This window comes from Cervus elaphus, chromosome 11 (assembly GCF_910594005.1).
Source record: "Cervus elaphus chromosome 11, mCerEla1.1, whole genome shotgun sequence".
In the NCBI taxonomy this organism is placed as follows: domain Eukaryota; kingdom Metazoa; phylum Chordata; class Mammalia; order Artiodactyla; family Cervidae; genus Cervus; species Cervus elaphus.
This window is the reverse complement of record NC_057825.1, coordinates 37316260-37338734: the sequence shown is the minus strand read 5'-3', so window position 1 is coordinate 37338734 and position 22475 is coordinate 37316260. Positions and strand designations below refer to the sequence as shown.

Here is a 22475-nt window from a genome sequence, read left to right as displayed (position 1 = left end):
GGGGATCACAGTATCTACCCCTGAGTAGGCTGATGAGCATTAAATGAATTAATCTATGTAAAGCACTTAAAATAACAGCAAGCACAGAGCTCATTAAGTGCATTTTGTTGCAGGTGTCATTATTATTAAAATACCTCAGTTAAAAATAGACAAAGCAAAAGCAATTCATCAAGTACAAATGACTAATTGAAAATTTTACTCTCATTAATATTTGAGGGTAATGTAAATTAAAAGAATGATAGGATATTTTTGCCTATCAGATCAACAAAGATTAAAAAAGAGAAACTCATACATGGTTAGCAGGAGTAAACTGTAGAATTAGTAACATCTTTCTGGAGAGCAGTGTGACAAAAAAAATCAAAAGTCAAAAAAAAAAAAATCAAAAGTCCTAAAAATGTAAATAAACTGTGACTCTCCAATTTCACTTTTCCTTTTTTTTAAATAATTTTATTTATTTCTGGTTGCACTGCATCTTTGTTGCTGTGCAAGGGCTTTCTCTAGTTGTGGTGAATGGGGACCACTCTCCAGCTGTGGTTCCTGGGCCTCTCATTGTTGTGGCTTCTCTTGTTGCAGAGCTCAGGCTCTGAAGTGCGGGCTCAGTAGTTGTGGCACCTAGTCTTAGTTGCTCCGAGGCATGTGGAATCTTCCCAGACCAGGAATCGAACCTGTGTCCCCTGCATTGGCAGGTGGGTTCTTTTCCACTGTGTCACCAGGGAAGTCCTCCAATTTAACTTTTAAGAATTTATCCCCCAAAATATCCTAAATAAGTTAGGAAATAAGGCCATAAAAGGTTTTTCTAAAAGGAAGTTAATTATAAAAGGAAGCATTGTTTATAATAGCAAAAAGTTTGATATAACTTAAACTCGGGGTTGATCAGAGTGAGATAACTTAATGAATGAATTTTATGCAGCTCTTTAAAAATGTCATATTCACAATAGCCAAAAGATCAAGCAATCCAAGTATCTGGACAGATGAATGGATACACAAAGTGTAGTCTATACATATAATGAAACATTTCTCAGCCTTAGAAAGAAAATTTGACATATGCTACAACATGGATGAACATTGAAGACATTATGGTACATGAAATAAACCAGTAACAAAAGGACAAAAATTGTATGATTATAATTCAAGTAATCAAATTCATATAGACAGAAAGTGGAATGGTAACTTGGGTTGGGGAGGCAGGAATGCGGATTAGTATTTAATGGGTACAGTTTCAGTTGAGGAAGATGAAAATTGGAGATGAATGGTAGTGATGGTTGCATAACAATGCCAAAGCTCTTTATGGCAGAAAAATTTTATGCTTAAAAATGGTTAAAATGTTAAGTTGTATATTATATATGTTTTATAATAATAAAAAAAGTCTAAAATAATGTTGAAGACAGACATGGAAAGTTGTTCATGATATATTTTTAAGTGGAAAAAGCTATTTAGATATGATACCATGTTTCAGAAACTCTTTCTATGCACAGAAAAAAAAAAGAGTGTACACCAAAATCTTAATGGTGATGTCATCTATGGTGGGTGGGATTGTGCTGTGTGCTAAGTCACTTCAGTCATGTCCAACTCTTTGGTACCCCATGGACAGAGGACCCTGGTGGGCTTTTCCTGCAGCCTGCCAGGCTCCTCTGTCCATAGGATTCTCCAGACAAGAACACTGGAGTGGGTTGCCATTTCCTCCTCCAGGGGATCTTCCTGTCTTCTCTCTTACGTCTCCTGCATCGGCAGGCGGGTTCTTTACCACTAGTGCCACTTGGGAAGCATGGTGGGTGGCATTATCAGTGGTTTTTATTTTTCTTTATGCTCTATAGTGAAATCTATGATTTCCGTATAATGAACAGGGATTACTTCTCTAATTTTATTTTAAAAGCAGTGGCTCAAATGAAACAAAACACCTTACCCCATGACTGCCTTTACAAAATGTATGAATGTGTCTTCTTTGCTTAAGGTCAAGACTCAAAGTCCAGGACAGCATAATACACACAGGTGACCTTCAAAGGAAGGTGTGCTATTGAAACCACCAATTTACTTACCAACTTTGAGAAAAGTTTTTAGTTCCAAGGGTCGCAGCACTGGTTGCTTTTCTATACGACCGTAGGTTTCTGCTATGCTCTCTACTTCTACTTTAGGACATTTAAACAGCTCATAGGTCCCATCTCGGTTCTGGATAAAACTCCGGGTGATTTCCAAAGGCATCTGGATATGGAGACAATACCAAGAAAGGTGAGAAAGGAAAACCTTTACAAGTAGACGAACACTGGATGACAGTAGGTTTTATTCACTCTTTCAAGTACACTCAAAAGTTTTCCTTGTATTTTCAAGTAAATTTTTTCAACAATTCTGCCTTTTCTCCTATATATTGTTCATGGCTTCCCTTTTTTTCTATAATTTGAACTCCTGCCAAACCCTAGTGAACTGAACCCCTAATACCTTCATGGCTACATAACTGCTGCTGGCACAGATCTGCTCTAAAGTCATTTTATTCCTTCCTCACTGCTCTGCTGGCAGCAGTCTCCTAAAAACTACACCAACACCTACAGCTCATGTTTTGTGTGCTTCCACCGTCCCTGGCACTGAGTCAGACAAAGCCTGGACCGAATTTTATCTTTGCCACTAAACAGCAGGCTGCAAAATACAGTCCATACCAAGTCATGGCTGTGAGCTGGAATGGGGTGATACAGGTAAGTGATGCGCAACAGACAGAGGCTCAGCAATTTGACTTTACTCCGGGTTGTTTCAGTGCCTCCCTGCACATCATGTTTTCTGTCTGTGACATCCTGCATTTAAAGAAGTTCCTCCATTGTCTTTAGGGCTAACGTAAGTCTTCCCTAGTGCTCACATGTAAGTTCTACAGATACCAATTTATTATTTTTCTGAACATAACAATGCCTTGCAGTCAAGCTAATCTTAATGTATTAAATCACATGATGTTGAGTTTTCCACAATATTTCATTATCATAGGAAGGGAAAATCCTCAAGATTTTAGGATCTGCTTGAAAAAAATGTTTAAAAATGTCTACTACTATCTCTGTAAAAAGGAACACAAACTAAGAATCATTTCTCTAATGAGAACTCAGTTGCAGTTTGGAGAAGAACACTAAATTGTGCTGGACCTACTGACTTCACAAGTAGCACATCATCTCAAATTATACATATACTTCCCAGGTGCCTGCCAGTTTATTTAGGGCTCACCACAGATAGTAGGGGAGCATTATCTAATTTACAAGAAAAAGCATCCTTGTTTTCTCATCCCAAAGGCAAAGAAAAAAGGATGTTCCAATTTAAAAAAGAGTACAACCTCAAGTTCCAGTGAATACCTATTAAAATCAGAGTTGGAACCATAAAGTCACGAATGTTCCTGAATAATCTCTTAGGATAAACAAGAGGAATTCTCTGTAGTGTCCGTAACTCAACGAGCTGGTGCTTCCTGCTTGCTTCTCCCTCTTCCCCACTCTGCCCTCCCAGTGTTGTAGAAATCAGCTCTTACCTCCGGGGTGTCTAAGATTTGTTTAACCTGCAGGATATTCGTGATATGCCAGGTATACTTGGAAAAGGTTCCCAGTGGCAAGGCATCTTTGCGAACAAAAGCTTTAAGGCAAAAAAGGGGACAAAATTAGACTACTGAAAATAATAGCATTACCTGTGCTCTTTCACTGAATTTGTCATGTTAGTTTCTAGAGAGTTCAGTGAAGTGATATTTGTGCCTTATAGAATCTTGCCCTCTAAAAAAGAAATCCTGGGCTTTCCTGGTGGCTCAGTGGTAAAGAATCTGCCTGCCAATGCAGGAGACATGGGTTCGATCCCTGGTCCCAGAAGATCCCACATGCTCTGGAGCAACTAAGCTCGTGTGCCGCAACTACTGAGCCTATGCTCTAGAGCCTGGGAGCTGCAACTACTGGAGCCCGAGCACTCTGGAGCCCATGGTCAGCAACAAGGGAAGCCAATGCTATGAGAAGCCTGTACAACGTAACTAGAGAGTAGACCCCACTCTCTCCACAACTAGAGAAAAGCCCACAGGCAGCAAGGAAGAGCCAGCACAGCCAAAAATAAATAAATAAAATTAAAAAAAAAAAAAGAAATCCTACGTTTTCTTTTTTGGCTGTGCTGCATGACTTGCAGGCTCTTAGTTAACTGACCAGGGGTCAAACCCAGGCCCTGGCACTGAAATCACTGAGTCCTAATCACTGGACAGCCAGGGAAATCCCCAAAAAAGGAATTCTAGAAGCAAGTCTATAAGCAGGGTTTTGCAAAATGTGGTGAACCAAATGATATGGATTTTTGCTATATGAAGCCTCTGATGCTTCCTTGAGATGCTAATTTTGGGCATCTTAGAAACTTCTTTCTTTGTTTCATAAAACTACAGACACAAGACTCCATTATAAAACAGCTTCTTACAACTTTAGATACGTCAGAGGTCAAATCAGAGTCCTTAAAATAATTACATGGAGTTTAAACCTTGCTCATGTGGTTGCCAATCTATTACCCTGCCTCCCGATTATAAAGGAGTTCCACTGAAGGGCCTAAAAATATCTAAAGGATGGGTTAAAATTAATATATTAGACCTAAAGTGTAAACGGGAAGAAAAATAAATAAATAAAAATAAACGGGAAGAAGCAACATTGTCTCAAACATTAGAGAGATAAGGCATAAAGATGGGAGATTTTTATGGCCCTAAACAGAGTGATTCAGTTTGTACCATTTAAAGTGAAAGTGAAAGTGTTAGTTACTGTCGTGTCCAATTCTGTGATCCCGTGGACTATATCCTGCCAGGCTGCTCTGTTTATGGAATTCTCCAGAATTAAACTTCGGTCCCTATTATATCATCAAATAACAATTTACTGAAGAAATAGCTATGATTTCCAGCTATAGACACTCTTGGGCTATTTGCCCCTGAGCAATCTTTTCCTCCTCCTTTTGTCTCCCTCATTTTCCTGTACTACTTAATAAGTATCTTGAGATCTCTAGTAGAAAGATATTATATAAAATCAAGAAATAAGTACCAGAATACTGTAATGGTAAAATGTACCAAGCCTGAGAATCACTCCAGAAAGAAAATCTCCCTTCATCAAAAATCAGGAATCTTGAAAAACAAGTTTTAGTGTTTGACACATACTGTAATATGCTTCCAAGAAGCCAGCCCAAATAACAACGGGAGCTTGCAATGCTTTTGTTGAAACTGGCTCATATCTAGAAAATACCGAACTTCTTGGTGGGCACCTTCATTGCCCTTCATTGGTGGTTCACTTATCAAGTTTGTACTTTCTGAATTTTTTCATCAACTCTTACTAGAATAAGCATGAGGCTTTTGAAGTGTGTGATCATTATTCTAAGAGCTGATGGGCTAAGGCTTCATGCTCTGAGCATGTAACTAGAAGACCTAATCCTGAAAATCCTGCAGTTTTTCCAAACATAATTCTGTAAGGTCCAAACATCTACGGCTATTCCTAAAGAAACATCTTCTACCTGTGGTAGAGTTGGGAAGCCGTTTCTTTGCGCTGCCGATGGATATTCTCTGTTGCAGGGCATCAAAAAAGGACTGAGGAATGTGGAAAACCAGTGGCTCTGGTTTGCCTATAGGAAATAAGAAGAATTCATTTAAAGAAACACAAGTGGGCTTTCTGGTGTGCAGAGAAAAGTGGAGGAAATGGAACTGATGTGCAGTAATAACTAAAAATAGCACCGAGATTTCTTTACACAGAGGCAAGAACCAGCTTTGATGGACCTTTGTGAGTCTAGCACTGTCACTTGCCCTAATCCTGATCCCCTGCAATTATAACCAATTCTTGTCATCTACCAAAAATAACTTTTCTAGTCCTCAATTTTGTAAACACCACCACAGCACAGACTTCTCCCTTTGAAGAGGACATGAAATGAGATGAGAACATTGAAGCTGAGTTGAGAAGGTAAACTTGATTCACTCCTGCTCACTCTCCCAGGCACTTGCTGCTTGCATTCACGCTCTCAGATGGCCAGAACTGTGAATGCCAGAGACTGCAAAGTTAGGACATGTTATCCAATAAGCATCAGTCTTCTCTCTGATCTGAAGGTAGGAAAACTGTTTGAAAATACTTAACAAACTTCTTTTAAAAACTTGCAAAACACTAGGTCAACAAAACGTCAATAGAAAGTGTGTTCAGGTTGAAAAAATTCAGAGGTTTTCTTACTAACTCTGCCCAAGGGTCAAGCTCCAACAGAGCAAAAACATCCAGAACCAAGTCGATTAATAGGTAACTTCCACCTCCCTGGATGCAAATTAAAGAGCAGTTCTTAAAGACAGTTCAGATACCTCTTTTGAAATAAAGATCAAACCAAGAAAAATAAAAGGTTTCCTGGAATTTCATATTAAGATTTTACATCCTTTCAATTGATTTTACCTGCTTAATTGAATGTAGAATGTCAATAACAAAACTGTCATTGCTTTTGAGCCACTATAATATTAATACAGGGGCTTCCCTGCTGGCTCAGATGGTAAAGAATCTGCCTGCAACTCGGGAGACCTGGGTTCAATCCCTGGGAAGATCCCCTGGAGGAGGGAATGGCTGTCACTTCAGTATTCTTACCTGGAGAATTCCATGGGCAGAGGAGGCTGGTGGGCTACAGTCCTTGGGGTCACAAAAAAGTTGGACACGACTGAACGACTAACACACTTTTGAATATTAATATATATGTAGTTGATTTGATTTTGTTTTTAGCCATGTGGCATGACTTGCAGGATCTTACGTCCCCAACCGGGACTGAACCTTCGCCCTCAGCAGTCAAAGTGTGAAGTCCTGACCACTGGACCACCAAGGAATTCCCATACAGACAGTTTAGAGAAGTCACTGAAGAAAGGAATTTTAAAGTCTTTCATCTTGAAATTAGATTATAGGCTACATGCAGAGACTCTAAAAGTGCTAACTCACCAGAACTCAGCTGATGGGATTCTAGGGTTTAGGTTTATAAATTAATCTTGAAGAACCCTTGTAAAAGACACAGAATCACAGTGCTGGAGGGTGACTTTGACAAGGGTGGTGGTAACAGAGATGGTGAGAGAGGGTGGTATAAGGAATGGGATGAAAAAGGGCCATAGTTTATAGCTTACATTATTGTCAATGTTCTATTTTATGTTTTGGGAGGTAGGTTAGTAGGTATTTATTATATTATTTTAAACAATATATAAATAAATGAAATTTTAAAAGAAAGAAAAATAGACTCTCTTTTTAACCTTCCCTAGTTTTTTTTTTTTTTTTAAATGATCTTCTATCGTGGCAGCATGCAGAATCTTTAGTTGCAGCATGTGGGATCTAGTTCCCTGACCAGGGATCAAACCCAGGCCCCCTGCACTGGGACTGTGTAGTCTTAGCCACTAGATCACCAGGGAAATCCCTAAACTTCCCTAGTTTATTTTGTTTTTCTAAAAGTAACTTGTAAAATTCTGTTACTGAATAAATTTTATTTATTCTGAACCAAGGTAAATAAAACTAAGCATGTATTTCAACATCTCCATTCTTGCTCCTCTCTTCACCATGAAGCCACAACTGCTCCAACCCTTCAACTCAGCTCCTCCTACTGAGTGTCCGCTGTTGGGCTACTATTCCCTTTGGGGTGCTTTGTATTTAAAATGATTTTCATAAATTTCAACATATTCAGCAAAGAACATCAAAGTGTTGTGAGGTTTGTAAATAATGCCATGAGGAGTGTTTGAAGACCTGAGATGTATCACTTGGAAAAGAGAAGACCTGTCATGCAGGCCAATGGGTGTGTGCGGCAGCAGGGACTGTTACTTTAAAATAGGAACAGACTTACTCCATGTGGCTGGAGCACAGACTAAAACCAACAGAAGTATTATTAGCAAACATTTCCACTTAGTATGAGGAAGACCTTCCTCACAGCTCTCACTGTCCAACAATGTTATGAGCTGCCTCAGAAAGGAGTGAGCTGTTCACCACTGCACAAAACCTGAAAACCGTCCATCAAGGATGCTTTTCAGGCAATGGGCAAGCCCTGGTGGATGGTCCACTTCTGAAATTGCTGAGGTTCTATGAGGCTATCATGATCAACCCGAATCCAGCTTGTGTTCTCCAACCTTCCTTAGCATATCTGTGCTATGTACTGCGCTTAGTCGCTCAGTCATGTCTGACTCTTTTCGACCCCATGGACTGTAGCCCACCAGGCTCCTCTGACCATGAGGATTCTCCAGGCAAGAATGCTGGAGTGGGTTGCCACGCCCTCCTCCAGAGGATCTTCCCAATCCAGGGATCAAACCCAGGTATCCTGCATTGCAGGCAGATTCTTTACCATCTGAGCCACCAGGGAAGCCCTTAGCATATCCATGTAATTTTATATAACTATCTTAGTCTCACATGTTTAGATTTTTTTCCATACTTTTTTCCTCCCATGCTTTAAGTTTGAGGGTTTAGAATGACCTTCTAAGGCTTGTTATCTCCCTCATCAAATATACACCCACGCACACCCTAAGACCAAGGCTGTCTACTTTTACTTATTATTTGCTGTGGTTTATCTTTTCCATCACCAAATTCAATTTTGTTCGTCCTGCATTTTAATTATGTGATTGTTCCTTTATTTCATTTAGATTTCTATCCCCTTGTGGTCCAGTGCCCTCTAGACTGAAGCCCAATTACTTTTTTTTTCAAAACAGAGTAGAGCTATACACAACCACTTTAATTTCTCTGACTTTCAGCAACAGCACAGTTAGATGACCAATACTTACCATCAAACTGATAGTGCATGGTTTGATGGATGCGTTCTGTGACACTGGCCAGCCAGTCTTGGAAGGATAAGGTCACTTGTGCCTCATCTAACAGCTGACCACAGGCTAGGAAAAAAACAAACAACTTTTCATTAATTTTTATCTTTTCTTACAGAATTTAACAGTTAACTGAACTCTGAAAAAGCTAAGGAATTTATACTATATAAAAGAGCAACAAGTCAAAATTCAATGACAGTAGGTAAATTAAGGGAAATGGAATACCGCAGGGATTTTCTTTTTAAAAAATTCATCTAAAAAAAATAAACATCTAGAGAAAGGAAAAAAAAAGAAATAGAAAGCTCTGAGAGACTAATGGGTTTAAGACTATTAACCACAGAAAGTTCGCAGCCTTTCAACATCAAACTGCAAACTGAAGAGTGGTTGGTTTAGAGCCATTAATTGACCAGATTCCTGATGAGTATGTCTATATACTGACCTACCATTCTGTTTCTTCTCCTGAAATGTCTTCACGTGTCTGAAGTATATATCCCCTTTTATAAAGATATAAAGATGTCGAAACTACTATTCATTTAAAATTAAAATTCTCATAGGTAAAAGAATCTAATGATAAGCTGGATTAAAAGCTATTTTCTTTTTTCTTTGTATCAAAGTGATACTTTTAATTTGTTTACTTCCTGACCTTCTACAAACGTTTGTTCTTGGAATGTGTAAGTTCTTAATTAGTTAATTGAGATTTGGTCTTGTACAATTTGCTGACATGACTGAAGCGATTTAGCATGCACACACATATGCACCATCTGCTATTTATGTATTTATTGGTCTTGTCTTCAAAACCAAAGTGTGAGCGTAGGGATAATGTCTAATTTTTAATCACCCAGCCAAATTATATGAGAGTAAAGAAGATGTTGATCCCCAAACATACAGGCTTAACTCTTCTGCACAGAAAAGTGACATATATATATATTTATAAGTTATGTTCAAATCAAGTCATTCTGACTCAAAAATTCAGAATAATAGTCCTGCTACGGCCTTTCAGTGTTTTCAAATTTCACTAATTTTGTATTTCTTAACAAATATTTATCATTGTATAACTGTAAAATATGTTTCTTCTTCAGTTTTGAACCACCTATAACAACTGCATGTGGGTAATGAGCAACAAAAATAAAATATTCTACAATATCCATGATACTAAAGCATGTCAGTAATTTTTGTTGCATTTGTTATTTAAAAGACAATTTGGTTGTGAACCTGTTTTGAGGCAGTGGGAGGGATAGCACGGATCTTGACCTCGGTGCCTGCTATTGTTTATCTTGGGGGACAACATGCAACATTTCATGTGATTATATTGCTCTGGGCTTATTCAGGATAATTTTCCACCTCTTTACCCTATTCTGGGGAAGGGTCACTTACCCTGCCTTTTTAATGAAGAAGCAACCACAGGCTTTTTCAGGCCACTTTTCCTTAGATTACTGCTCACTGCATCTGGAGGTAGCAGGGAACTGTTTGTCTGTGCACCTAAACCACAATCATCATAGTTTTTAATAAGATGTCTGCAGAGTATAAATCAATTCAACATTAATTTCTGAAGTCTAAAACATATATATAAATATATAAAAAGTCTATGCTAATTTCTACATTAGCTTAGCTTCAGTTTGTAAAAGGAATTAGCATTAGCCTTTATATATAACATTTAAAGTGTCTTACACTCTTCATAGGAAGTTGGAGGGAGGACTAGAAGTGAAAGGAAGGAAAGAAATTCACCCTTTGTTCCACCTCTCAGACAATCACTATCAATTTTCTGGTGAAGTAGTGTCCATTTTCGTTTTTATAAATAGTTTATTTTGCTGGTTTTGTGATTTTAAGGACCTATAATCACATCCGCCTTCATAGATCACTGCCTTGTCGTGGCAAAGGGGCTTGCATAACTCAGTGAAGCTATGAGCCATGCTGTGCTGGGCCACCGAAGACCAATGGGTCATAGTGGAGAGTTCTGACAAAATGTGTTCCACCGGAGGAGGGAATGGCAAACCATTCCAGTATTCTTGCTGTGAGAACCCCATGAACTGCACAAAAAGGCAAAAACGAAAGATGAGCTCCACCCCCCCTTGCTCCCCGCCACCCCTGAGGTCTGAAAGCGTCCCCTATGCTACTGGGGTAAAGTGGAGGGCAATCACTAATAGCTCCAGAAAGAATTAAGCAGCTGGGCCAAAGCAGAAATGATGCTCAGCTGTGGATGTGACTGGTGATGGAAGTAAATCCGATGCTGTAAAGAACAGTATTGCATAGGAACCTGAAATTTTAGGTCCATGAATCAAGGTAAATTGGATGTGGTCAAACAAAAGATGGCAAGAGTGTTGAACATCGACATTTTAGGAATCAGCGAATTAAAATGGATGGGAATGGGCAAATTTAATTCAGATGACAATTATATCTACTACTGTGGTCAAGAATCCCATAGAAGAAATGCAGTAGCCCTCAAAATCAATGAAACTGTCCGAAATGCAGTACTTGGGTACAGTCTCACAAATGACAGAATGATCTTGGTTCATTTCCAAGGCAAACCATTTAACATCACAGTAATCCAAGTCTATACCGCAACCACTGACACTGAAGAAGCTAAAGTTGACCAGTTCTATGAAGACTTATAAGACCTAGAACTAACACACACACAAAAAGATGTCCAATTCATCATAGGGGATTGGAATGCAAAGATAGGAGGTCAAGAGATACCTGGAGTAACAGGCAAGCTTGGCCTTGGGAGTACAAAATGAAGCAAGGCAAAGGCTAAGAGAATTCTGCCAAGAGAATGCACTGGTCACAGCAAACACCCTTTTCCTACAACACAGAGATGACTTTACACATGGACATCACCAGATGGTCAATACTGAAATCAGACTGATCACATTCTTTGCAGCTGAAGATGGAGAAGCTCTATACAGTCAGCAAAAACAAGACCTGGAGCTGAATGTGGCTCAAATCATCAGCCCCTTATAGCAAAATTCAGGCTTAAACTAAAGAGAGCAGAGAAAACCACTAGGCCATTCAGGTACAACTTAAATCAAATTTCCTGTAATTATACAGTGGCGGTGATGAATAGATTCAAGAGATTAGTTTTGGTAAACAGAGTGCCTGAAGAACTATGGACGAAAGTTTGTAATATGGTACAGGAGGCATGGACCAAAACCATCCGCAAGAAAAAGAAATGCAAAAAGGCAAAGTGGTTGTCTGAGGAGACCTTACAAATAGCTGAGGAAAGAAGAGAAGCAAAAAGCAAGGGAGAAAGGGAAAAGTATACCCAACTAAATGCAAAGTTCCAGAGAATAGCAAGGAGAAACAAGAAGTGAGAGTGAAAGTCATTCAGTCGTGTCCGATTCTTTGTGACCCCATGGACTATACAGTCCATGGAATTCTCCAGGCCAGAATACTGGAGTGGGGTAGCCTTTCCCTTCTTCAGGGGATCTTCCCAACACAGGGATCAAACCCAGGTCTCCTGCATTGCAGGTGGATTCTTTAGCAACTGAGCCACCAGGGAAGCCCAAGAATATTGGAGTGGGTAGCCTTTCCCTTCTCCAGCGTATCTTCCCGACCCAGGAATCGAACCAGGGTCTCCGGCATTGCAGGCTATTCTTTACCAGCTGAGCTACCAGGGAAGCACACAGAGAAACAAGAAGGCCTTCTTCAATGAACAATGAAAATAAATAGAGGAAAACAACAGAATGGGAAAAGACTAGAGGTCTCTCCAAGAAAATTGGAGATATCAAAGGAACATTTCCTGCAAAGATGGGCACAACAAAGGACAAAAACAGTATGGACCTAATAGAAGCAGAAGAGATCAAGAAAAGATGGCAAGAATACACAGAACAACTGTATAAAAAAGATCCTATTGATCCAGATAACCACGATGGTGGTTATCTAGAGCCAGACAACCCAAAGCGTGCAGTCAAGTGGGCCTTAGGAAGCACTGCTGCCAATAAAACTAGTGGAGGTCATGGAATTTTAGCACCACTATTTAAAATCCTGACAGATGATGCTATTAAAGTGCTGCACTCAATATGTCAGCAAATTTGGAAAACTTAGCAGTGGCCACAGGACTGGAAAAGGTCAATTTTCATCCCAATGCCAAATAAGGGCAGTACTAAAGAATGTTCAAGCTACCAGACAATTGCACTTACTTTCCATGCTAGTAAGGTTATGCTCAAAATCCTTCAAGCTAGGCTTCAGCAGTACTTGAATCAAGAACTTCCAGATGTACAAGCTGGGTTTAAACAAGGGAGAGGAACCAGAGATCAAATTGCCAACATTCGCTGGATCATAGAGAAAGTTAAGGGAATTCTAGAAAAACATCTTCTTCTGCTTCATTGACTATACTAAAGCCTTTGACTGTGTAGATCATAACAAACTGTGGAAAGCCTTTAAACAGATGGGTATACCAGACCACCTTACCTGCCTCCTGAAAAACCTGTATGCGAGTCAAGAGCAACAGTTAGAGCCTTACATGGAACAACTGAGTGGTTCAAAATTGAGAAAGGAGTACAACAAGGTTGTATATTGTCACTGTGTTTATTTAACTTATATGTAACGCACATCATGCACAATGCAGGGCTGGATGAGTTGCAAGCTGGAATCAAGACTGCTGGCAGAAATATCAACAACCTCACATATACAGATGATACCACCCTAATGGCAGAAAGTGAAGAGGAACTAACGAGCCTCTTGATGACGGTGAAAGAGGAGAGTGAAAAAGCTGGCTTAAAACTCAGTATTGAAAAAATGAAGATCAGGGAATCTAGTCCCATCACTTCATGGCAAATAGAAGGGGAAAAGGTGGAAGCAGTGACAGATTTCCTCTTCTTGGGCTCCAAAATCACTGTGGATGGTGACTGTGGATAGTGACTGCAGCCATGAAATTAGAAGACAACTGCTTCTTGGAAGGAAAGCTATGACAAACCTAGACAGTGTACTAAAAAGCAAAGACATCACTTTGCTGACAAAGGTCCATAAAGCTATGGTCTTTCCAGTAGTCATGTGCAGATGTGAGAGTTCGACCAGAAAGAAGGCTGAGTGCTGAAGAATTGATGCTTTTGAAACTGTGGTGCTGGAGAAGACTCTTGAGAGTCCTTTGGACAACAAGGAGATCAAACCAGTCCATCCTAAAGGAAATCAATCCTGAATACTCATTGGAAGGACAGATGCTGAAGCTCTAATACTTTGGCCACCTGACATGAACAGTGGACTCATTGGAAAAGACCCTAATGCTGGGAAAGATTGAAGGCAGAAGTAGAAGAGGGCGACAGATGATGAGAAGGCTGGATGGCATCACCGACTCGATGGACATGAACTTGGGGAAACTCCAAGAGAAGGTGATGGACAAGCAGGCCTGGCAAGCTGTAGTCCATGGGGTCGCAAAGAGTCGAACAACAACAACGATTACACCAGGATTACCAGATTTAGCAAAAAAATTTTTTTTAATTTCAAATAATTTTTTATTGTAAATATGTTCCAAAGATTACATGGGAAATACTTATACTAAAAAAATTATTCACTGTTTGTATGAAATTCAAATTGAATTGAGTATTCTGTACTTTATCTGGCTACCTGAGTGACCTAACATTTCTACAAAGTCCTTACAGTCATTTTTAATGGCTGCCTGGCATTCTATCAAGTGGTTTGTTTAACTATCCCTAGTGGTTGGACCTTAGTTGTTTCTAATTGTTCATTACTATAAACAAATACCCAATGAGCATCTCTGGACAAAATGTTTTTCCTATATCAAGGATTATTTCCTTTAAAAAAGATTATTTAAAAGTAGAATTACTGAGTTACAGGGTATAAAATTTTTTTTTTTTAATTTCAAGTTTTCTCGGAAAGACTCATAAGTAAACATTTAACCACAATCTCTGCTCTATATTGCTGCCAGAACTCTCTCTCAAAAACACAGAAATAACCAAGTTGCTGTCTCTCCATCTTTCTCCAACTTCCCAGCACCTAAACTATGCACAACCACTTGACCCACCTCCAGCAATATGCCCTCTATGGATAGGAACATTTTTCAAGGTTCTTAACAAATACTGCAAACTACTTTTACAAATGATTAAAGCAAATTACACTACATTAGCCACACTGAAGAGGCCAATTTGCCTGTGGCCTCATCATGTAAAAAAAAACTTTGCTAACTTGGCATCCAAAAGTATCTTGTTTTAATTTTGTATTTATAAAACATTTGCATTTCTCTCTTCACTAGTGAGTCTGGAGTCTGGTCCACATGTGCAGACCAGGTAATATTTTCCTTTCATTCAGAGTCTAGGTTTTTTTTAACACTTATCAACTATGATACTTTAGCATTTTCACATTGATTTATATGAGTCCGTAACTGACACTGATACATTTGAATTAAAAAAGAAAAAAAATGCACATATAATGCCACCTGCTGAAAATGTAGAAAACAAACTATATTTCTAAAGTATCATGGAAAATATAATTAAACACTATCACAAATTTTTAAACAAACACCTATCAATGAAAACTTTGTAAGTAAAAAAAAAAAAAGAAAAAAGAAAACTTCGTAAGTCTATCCTAAGGCAGATTAAGGTGTAAAACTGGTCTGAAAATGATTCAGGGATGAACAAACGTATCAATAATACAAGCAGAGTTTGAGTGGATCTTATACTTGGCCAACAGAACCAACTCTTAGCTTGACAAAGAATTATCAATAAGGGTAAAAGTTTTTTCAGAAAACAACATTACCTCTTATATTTGCTGAGATTCAGTGAAACATATAAAACACAGTAAAATAATATCTAAAGGTCACACCACCAACAAACAAATGAAACAGCTTCTCACCAGATACTTCCTCCTTTTTCCTCTTCTTTGGCTTAGAGGCCGTAGACTCACAAGCTGATACTGGTGATTCTGAATGGCAACCTAACTGGGGCACAATAATCTCCTTTAGACCTAAAATATAATAAATTTCTGAATTATTAATACTATCTATGAATAACTATGGGTCCCAACCTAGAGAAAAATTAATTTCTAAAAAATCCAAATCCCCAAAACAAATTATAGCTTGACTGCCTGCTTTAAAATCAGTTCCTTTAAAGAACTCCCCAAATATATGTTCTTGTTCATGGGCCATTAATGTGATAAAAGGTTCTACAGAGAAACATAAAACAAAAAATTTGGGAGTTGCTGCCAGCTAAAGATCATTCAGAAATGAAAATAAAAGCACAAGATGAAAATGTTAAAAACAACATAAGTCTTGATGTAGAAACTTTAAAAGATTTTTTGAGCAAGGTCCTAGTTTTCCCCATCTTCAAACATAAGTAACAAGCAAGCGAGACAAAATATAAGGTACTTGTTGTTTGTTCTTTGTTTTTACTAACATAGGGCATCTGTAGAAAAGTAAAAAATCAAAGCAAAGCTAACTTTGCTTGATTCATTGTCTCAATGAAAACGCCCAAGTTTCTTGATCATTAATTTCAACCAACCAACCAACCTTCATGCAAGTGTGCTGACTGAAATTAAAAGGAGGAATGCTTTTCATTGGATTTATCTAGCAACTGCTTCTGAAGGTTGCTAGGACAATCTCCAAATGCCATCAGTGGGACTCTTTCACTGCCGTTTTAGAAAAACAGAGTAAATGTGTCAACCACACCACCTACCGCTGGAATCAAAGTTTAGGAAGTCTGAGAATTCCTGAGCCAATGTCTCGTCACTGGCAAAGGCACAGATGCAAGCAAAGAAATGAATGCATCTTGGGACCGCCTCATCCTTGGAAGCATTCGACTTGTGTGACTTTAGAGTCTGGCAGGAGCAGAAGAAACGGCGTTCAGGCAAGCTTTTGGCACCGATTTTCTGCACAAAGGATGTATGTAAATACCCCAAACTATGCTTCTGGCTTGCTTTGCATTTCACCACCAAAATGTTTTTAGTAATCCTCTGTACAAGGGGACCTGTGGGTTCCGTGGCCAACTGCCAGATGGTTTGCTTGGTTTCTGGGGAGGCCTGCATGGCATTTAGGACCGAGCTCTTTAGAGTCAGAGGGGTGGCCTCCGCCTGGCAGTTCACTGCCAGCTTGATGTGCTGGCACTGGTTCTCCACAACGCCCTGGGTGGCAGCTTTCAGGCATGAGGGGACATAACACCGGCCAGAACTCAGCTGAGTGATGATGGTCCCATCCACCGTCTGGATGGTTGTCTCTGAAACACCTAGCTCCACAAAGCATCGGTAATCAGGGCCCCGGTCTCTTTGCCGCACTGAGTAGACTTGCAGATCGGAGCCTGTGATGATTTTGACAGCTTCAACACTAGGCTGCTTCCGGGCACCGTACCGGAAAATGGTTCCACATGTCTTGTTCTTACAGCTCAGTCCCCGGGTTCCATTGTATGTGCCACATCGGGGACACTTTCTGATCCCCCTCAACGTGGCCTTCCCCAGATCAGATAAGAAAGCTGGAACTTTGGTCCTTAGAGAGTTTGGTTCCATTTTTCACAGGTTCTAGAGAAGACAATAAGCTCATCAGCCTGAGTATACATACACAAACACACACACAGTTAAAATCACTTACAATATCTAGTACAGAAAGTAAAATGAAAAGAAGCTATCCACTATTTTCAAACTGTACCCTCAAAGAAAACATCCATTTAAACCCTCAAATAAAATAAAAGTGTAGGAAACTTTGCCTTTTGCATCTCTCTACTTTTTAAGGCCTAATGTAATAACTGAAATATTTCTCAAGATTCAGTCTTGTTTTATACAACAAGCTAGATTAGTTAACCTAATCTTTTTTTGACCACACCAAGGGATCAATGGCAGTGAAAGCAGAGTCCTAACCACTGGACTGCCAAGGAATTCCCTAGCTAACCTGATTTCAACATGCACAGATGTTTGACTTGAGCGACTGGAGAATGGGAAAGATAAGTTCTTTCTCTTCCACCATTCCCCACAAAACCCAGACCAATCTTACCTGTATCAATTGCCAGAGTATCCCGAAAACAGTATAACCTGAATTCATAAGACCTAAAGGGTGTTTCATTAGTTTGTGATGATCATAGAGGACAAGTGAAGATGCAACAATTTGCAGAGTGAAAAACACTGTTTAACTCAAGTCTTCTGAAGTTTGAACTCTGTGGTGTAACAATGGAGACATTCTGCCTCCTCCTTCTGGGCCAGCCAATGGCAAAGCTCATGCCCAGTGTTCCATAGTCAAAGATTCCCACTGCCCTAAGTGGAGACCATGGCAGCCTGTAAGTAAAACAAGAAAAAACTATTAAAGTTATACAAAGAGTGACTCTTTCCTTTTAGAAGAGGAAAGTCTTTCACAAATATTTGAGAAATATTTGATAGAAATTATCATGGTTGTTTTATACTTCCAATCACAAGAAGGTAAAACAGTGTTAATGTCATTACACAGGGAGCTTTCAAAAACACCTAGAGCCAGGGATATAAATAGTTGGACACTCAGCCTTCCTAACAGTAATGCACGGCATTTTTAGAGCACTTTATGCTTTTCAACGTGCTTTTACGTTCATTATTTCATTTGAACCTCACCATATTAGTGTCTCATTGGAGCCAAACAACAATGGCTTTTCAGATGAAAATCAAAAAGTTAAGTAACTTGCCTGAGGCCACCTATCAAAATCAGCAGTGTGGTTGCCACTAACCCAGTGTCTGCTAAAAAGAATGTGAATCTCTGTTTCTGATTTCCCCCCAACATTATGAAAAATTTCAAACATATAAAAAAATAGAATTTACAGTCAACCTTCATATACCCACCCACTAGATTATAAAATTAACCTTTTACTATATTTGTTTATTACATATCCATTTTTTCATCTATCAATCCCTTTCATATGTCAATGAATTTCAAAGTAAGCTGCAGGTATCAGCAGCGTGCATATTATTAACTAAAGTTTAATATTTTTAATGCTTTTTATTTTTTTTTTTTTTTTTTATTTTTTTTTAATGCTTTTTAAAAAGGTAAATCTGCTTATGATTTTGAAGTAAGGTGTGAGCTTTGCTTTTGCTCTCTGACCCCAAAGAACAGTCTTTCCCCCCCCCCCCCAGGTGTGTTGCTGTGTGAGGGCTTTCTCGAGTCGCTGTGCATGGGCTTACTTGCTTGCTTGCCCCGGAGCATGTGAAATCTTCCCAGACCAGGGATCGAACCCATATCCCCTGCATTAGCAGGTGGATTCTTAACTACTGGACCACCAGGGAAGTTCCCAAAGAATGGTCTTGATAAAAGACTCTCCTTTCACATCTTCTCTAGTCCACTAATTAACAAATTGAAAAGTACAAATAAGAAGTCTAGGAATGCCTACATTGTGGTGCTAAGAACTAACCCCCCATGTAATATCTGCTGAGTGAATGAAGTTTTGTGAAATATGACTGATAGCAGGGTTTCTCCACTTTGGCACCACAGACATTTAGGGCTGGATACTACAGGGAGGGAACACCCATCAGTAGAAAATTAGATTAAACACTTACTGAGCATGGCTTTACCCACCTGAGCAAGACTATTTCCCCCACAGCCAGTCCTTCCTATCAGGAAGCTTGCACAAACCTCTTATCCTCATCCATCAGAAGGCAGACAGAATGAAAACCATAATCACAGAAAACTAACCAAACTGATCACATGGATCACAGCTTTGTGTAACTTAATGAAACCATGAGCCATGCTGTGTAGGGCCACTCAAGACAGATGGGTAATGGTGGAGAGTTCTGACAAAACATGGTCCACTGGAGAAGAGAATACCAAACCACTTCAGCATTCTTGCTTTGAGAACCCCATGAGCAGTATGAAAAGGCAGAAAGATGTAATGCTGAAAAATGAAGTCCCCAGGTCAGTTAGGGGTTCAATGTGATACTGGAGAAGAGCAGATAAATAGCTCCAGAAGGAATGAAGAGGTTGAGCTGAAGTGTAAACGACACCCAGGTGTAGATGCATCTGGTAGTGGAAGTCAAGTCCGATGCTGTGAAGAACAACGTGGCATAGGAACTGGAATGTTAGGACCGTGAATCAAGGTAAATTGGATGTGGTCAAACAGGAGATGGCAAGAGGGAACATCGACATTTTAGGAATCTGAACTAAAATGGATGGGAATGGGCGAATTTAACTCAGGTGACCATTATATCTACTATTGTGGGCAAGAATCTCTTAGAAGAAATGGAGTAGCCCTCATAGTCAACAAAAGAGTTCAAAATGCAGTACTTGGGTGCAGTCTCAAAAACGACAGAATCATCTTGGTTTGTTTCAAGGCAAACCATTCAATATCACAGTAATCCAAGTCTATGCCCCAACCACTCATGCCAAAGAAGCTGGAGTTGACCAGTTCTATGAAGACCTACAAGACCTTCTAGAACTAACACTAAAAAAAGATGTCCTTTTCATAATAGGGGAATGTAATGCAAAAGTAGGAAGTCAAGAGATACCTGGAGTAACAGGCAAGTTTGGTCTTGGAGTACACATGAAGCAGGGCAAAGGCTAACAGAGTTTTCCTGAGAGAACGCACTGGTCATGGCAAACACCCTCTTCCAACAACACAAAAGACAACTCTACACATGGACATCACCAGATGGTCAATACTGAAATCAGACTGATTATATTCTTTGTGGCCAAAGATGGAGAAGCTTTACACAGTCAGCAAAAACAAGACCAGGAGCTGACTGTGGCTCATATCATGAACTCCTTATTGCAAAATTCAGACTTAAATTGAAGAGAGTAGGGAAAACCACTAGGCCATTCGGGTATGACCTAAATCAAATCCCTTATGATTATACTGTGGAAGTGACAAATAGATTCAAGGGATTAGATCTGACTGAGTGCCTGAAGAATTATGGATAGAGGTAACACTGCACAGGAAGTGGTAACCAAAACCATCCCCAAGAAAAAGAAATGCAAAAAATGCAAAGTGGTTGTCTGAAGAGGCCTTTCAAATAGCTGAGAAAAGAAGAGAAGCGAAAGGCAAAGAAGAAAAGGAAAGATACATCCATCTGAATGCAGAGTTCCAAAGACTACCAAAGAGAGATAAGAAAGCCTTCTTAAGTGAACAATGCATAGAAATAGAGGAAAACAATAGAATGGGAAAGACTAGAGATCTCTTCAAGAAAAAGGGAACATTTCATGCAAAGATGGGCACAATAAAGGACAGAAACAGTATAGACCTAACAGAAGCAGTAGATATTAAGAAGAGATAGCAAGAATACACAGAACTATACAAAAAAAAGGTCTTAATGACCTGGACAACCACAATGGTGTGATTACTCACCTAGAGCCAGACATCCTAGAGTGTTAAGTGGGCCTTAGGAAGTATTGCTAAGAACAAAGCTAGTGAAAGTGATAGAATTCCAGTTGAGGTATTTCAAAACCTAAAAAATGATGCTGCTATAGTGCTGTACTCGATATGCCAGCAAATTTGGAAAACTCAGCAGTGGCCACAAGACTGGAAAAGGTCAGTTTTCATTCCAGTCCCAAAGAAGGGCAAAGCCAAAGAATGTTCAAACTACTGCACAGTTGCATTCATTTCCCATGCTAGCAAGGTAATACTCAAAATCCTTCAAGCTAGGCTTCAACAGTACGTGAATGGAGAACTTCCAGACATACAAGCTGGGTTTAGAAAAGGCAGAGGAACCAGAGATCAAATAGCCAACATCTGCTGGATCATAGAAAAAGCACAGGAATTCCAGAAAAACATCTACTTTTGCTTCATTGACCACCCTAAAGTCTTTGACTGTCTGGATCACAACAAACTGTGGGAAATTCTCAAAGAGATGGGAATACCAGACCACTTTATCTGCATCTGAGAAACCTGTGTGCAGGTCAAGCAGCAACAGTTAGAACTGGACATGGAACAACAGACTGGTTCAAAATTGGGAAAGGAGTACGTCAAGGTTGTCCTCTGCTTATTTAACTTATATGGAGAGTACATCATGTGAAATGCCAGGCTGAATGAAGCACAAGCTGGAATCAAGACTGTTGGGAGAAATATCAATGACCTCAGAAATACAGATGACACCATCGTTATGGCAGAAATCAAAGAGGAACTAAAGAGCCTCTTGATGAAAGTGATAGAGGAGAGTGAAAAAGCTAGCTTAAAACTCAACATTCAAAAAACAAAGATCAAAAAAAAAAAAAAAAACCAACACAAAGATCATGGCATCCGGTCCCATCACTTGATGGCAAATAGATGGGGAAACAATGGAAACAGTGACAGGCTTTTTATTTTTGGGGGCTCCAAAATCACTGCAGATGGTGAGTGAAGCCATGAACTTAAAAGATGCTTGCTCCTCAGAAGAAAAGCTATGACCAACCTAGACAGCATATTGAAAAGTAGAGACATTACTTTGCCGACAAAGGTCCATATAGTCAAAACTATAGTCTTTTCATCATGTACAGATGTAAGAATTGGACCAGAAAGAAGGCTGAGTGCCTAAGAATTGATGCTTTCAAACTGTGATGCTGGAGAAGACTCTTGAGAGACCCTTGGACAGCAAGGAGATCAAATCAGTCAATCCTAAAGGAAATCAACCCTGAATACTCATTGAAAGGACTGATGCTGAAGCTAATGCTCCAATGCTTTGGCCACCTGATGTGAAGAGCTGATTCACTGGAAAAGACCCTGATGCTGGGGAAGACTGAGAGCAGGAGGAGAAGGGGACGACAGAGGATGAGATGGTTGGGTGGCATTAAAGACTCGATGGACATGGGTTTGAGCAAATGCTGGGAGATAATGAAGGACAGGGAAGCCTGGCATGCTGCAGTTCATGG

The 22475-nt window shown here is 39.5% G+C and overlaps 1 protein-coding gene across 4 annotated transcripts in view; it reads right to left on the bottom strand.

The window, feature by feature from the left end:
* The window catches only part of C11H2orf42 (chromosome 11 C2orf42 homolog), a 37523-nt gene that overhangs the window by 5628 nt on the left and 9420 nt on the right, over positions 1 to 22475 (bottom strand). For 2 of the 4 annotated variants that reach the window (XM_043917517.1, XM_043917516.1), the window contains exons 2-9: positions 17676 to 17953; positions 16372 to 17206; positions 15554 to 15664; positions 10124 to 10228; positions 8714 to 8818; positions 5467 to 5574; positions 3491 to 3591; positions 2037 to 2199 (exon numbers count right to left, since the gene is read on the bottom strand). In XM_043917517.1, coding sequence (XP_043773452.1) covers positions 2037 to 2199; positions 3491 to 3591; positions 5467 to 5574; positions 8714 to 8818; positions 10124 to 10228; positions 15554 to 15664; positions 16372 to 17194 — 1516 coding nt within the window. In that variant the 5' untranslated portion in view covers positions 17195 to 17206; positions 17676 to 17953. Of the gene's footprint in view, positions 1 to 2036; positions 2200 to 3490; positions 3592 to 5466; positions 5575 to 8713; positions 8819 to 10123; positions 10229 to 15553; positions 15665 to 16371; positions 17207 to 17675; positions 17955 to 22475 lie in introns of those variants that run through there. The other 2 variants (XM_043917519.1, XM_043917518.1) reach the window with 2 other exon arrangements.